The sequence below is a fragment of the Malania oleifera genome, chromosome 11 (assembly GCF_029873635.1).
Source record: "Malania oleifera isolate guangnan ecotype guangnan chromosome 11, ASM2987363v1, whole genome shotgun sequence".
Classification (NCBI taxonomy): domain Eukaryota; kingdom Viridiplantae; phylum Streptophyta; class Magnoliopsida; order Santalales; family Ximeniaceae; genus Malania; species Malania oleifera.
This window is the reverse complement of record NC_080427.1, coordinates 34,049,449-34,051,425: the sequence shown is the minus strand read 5'-3', so window position 1 is coordinate 34,051,425 and position 1,977 is coordinate 34,049,449. Positions and strand designations below refer to the sequence as shown.

Here is a 1,977-nt window from a genome sequence, read left to right as displayed (position 1 = left end):
GTTCACAGGATCTTTCAGGTGGCTTGGCAATGTGATGCCCATGACATCTTATTCTCATGTTTATTTTCAGGTTACGGTGATAACATCACTTCACAGGGAATAAAGAATTTTCACAGAACATAGAAGTCCAATTGTTGCCCATTTTGTATCTTACATTCTTATGGGTATCTTAATTTTAGGATTAAACTCTCCCCACTATTTTGGCCAAATTATGGAAATATGAAAATATGTAGCCGATGCACATTCTCATCGACCCATCTTTCTCTTCTTCAAACAATTTCGGTGCTCCCCAAGGCGACACGTTGGGCTAAATAAACCCCTTATCTAACAGGTCCTGCAACTCTTCCTTCAACTCTTTTAGTGCTGCCGGTGCCATTCTATACGGCGTTTTAGAAATTAGTGTTGTCCCTGAAATTGGATCAATAACAAATTCTACCTCACGATCAGGAGGTGGTTTCGACAAATCCTCAGCAAATACACCAAGAAAATCCCTCACTTCTGGAATATCTTTAATTTCTTCTTCCGATACTTCCTTCACACAAGCCAAATATCCATGGCAACCCTCTAACAAAAAATTCCTCGCCTGAATGGCGGATAACAACTGTGGTGGGGTGTGCACCCATGACCCCACAAATCTATACCCTTGTCCTCTTGGAGGTTTGAACACTACCTTTTTTTTTATAACAGTCTATAATGGCGTAGTTAGCTGTTAGCCAATCCATACCCAATATTATATCGAATCCTTGCATGTCTAACACTACAAGATCGGTTGGTAATATTTTTTTCCTGAATGCCCATTGAATAGTTATTAAGTACCCTTCTATATCTCACTATTGATCTAGTTAGCATGGCTAATGACAAATCAATATCTAACAACTGTGTCTCAACTCCAGTCATCTTAACATATCCCAATGACATGAACGAATGGGTGGCACTTGAGTCCAATAAATCAACAACTTTATATGATAAAGCAATAATCATACCTGTCACGACGTCTCTTGCAACCTCAGCATCTCTCGGTGTCAATGCATAGTCCCACGCCTGCGCAGTATTCCTCTGTTGATTGCCACAGAGTGCCTAGATGTTCCTCAGAACTGATCTTTTGGAGGTGTATTTAAGTGATGCTAAACAGGTTCGTGTGATGTGACCGGGTCTACCACACTGGTAACAAACATTCTTTCTAACTCGGTATTCCTCTGAATGTCTCCAATAACACCTTGGACAAGGAGGGCATGATGGATTACTCTGTTTAGCCTAATCTCCCATTCTCTGTCTCTGACCTCCATTGCCCCCATGCCTTCTCCAAGGCCCCTGACTGGTACTTTCCTGAAATCCAGGAGGCGTAGGCCTCTTCCTCTGGTTCAAGTTCATAAACTCCTCCGCCTGGGCATCTCTGGTGGGAGAGTGAATGTATCGATCATTGAAAATTTCTTTAAAACTGTTCCACACTAGGGTTGCTAAATCTGGTCTCTTTTCTTTGAGTAACTTCACTGACATCCACCAATGCTAGGCCTCCCCAGCCAGTTATTTTAAAAACAGCATACAAAACCTTTTGCTTGTCAGCATAGCGGAAACTTGTCAATATATCTTCCATCTCTTGGATCCATTCCTTTGTAACGATTGCATCGGCTCCTTCCGTAAAATTCGGAGGATTCATACAAGTAAATTGCTCAATAGAGCAACCCGGGTCAGCTAGTGGATTGTTCTGTCCCCTAAAGTTTTGCACAATACTTGCTCATAAAATCCCTAACTCAAGCCCGCCCTAAACTTCCTCACCTTCTTTCCTTATCTGGCACTAAGTGCGGGGCAAATCGAAACAGCTCGATAAATCTAACTACATGTTGCTGTGTCGAGGTATGCCCCCGCGTCAAATGCAAAACTCTGTCGCCTTTGCATTTCTAAGGTAGCGAGGAAGTATCACTCAAAGAACAACTCTCTGAAGCAGCTCCAGATCACCACGACAGGATCAGGTCTCAG

The 1,977-nt window shown here is 42.5% G+C and overlaps 1 protein-coding gene across 1 annotated transcript; it reads right to left on the bottom strand.

Moving 5' to 3' along the window:
• Positions 1-307: 307 nt before the first annotated feature.
• On the bottom strand, positions 308-1,295 carry LOC131167457 (uncharacterized). Its single transcript, XM_058126263.1, has 3 exons — positions 1,158-1,295; positions 817-1,056; positions 308-601 (listed from the first exon to the last, which is right to left on the bottom strand). The coding sequence occupies exons 1-3, from the start codon at positions 1,293-1,295 to the stop codon at positions 308-310; spliced, it is 672 nt and encodes a 223-aa protein (XP_057982246.1).
• Between the last annotated feature and the right edge of the window lie 682 nt (positions 1,296-1,977).

Excerpts from the sequence above, each read along its gene's own strand:
- LOC131167457 (XM_058126263.1), bottom strand. The coding sequence starts at position 1,295 with ATGGGGGCAATGGAGGTCAGAGACAGAGAATGGGAGATTAGGCTAAAC. Across the intron at positions 1,057-1,157 it reads GAATGTTTGTTACCAGTGTG|AGGAATACTGCGCAGGCGTG; the intron begins GTAGACCCGGTC and ends GGCAATCAACAG. Across the intron at positions 602-816 it reads CAATAGTGAGATATAGAAGG|TTGTTATCCGCCATTCAGGC; the intron begins GTACTTAATAAC and ends ACCCCACCACAG.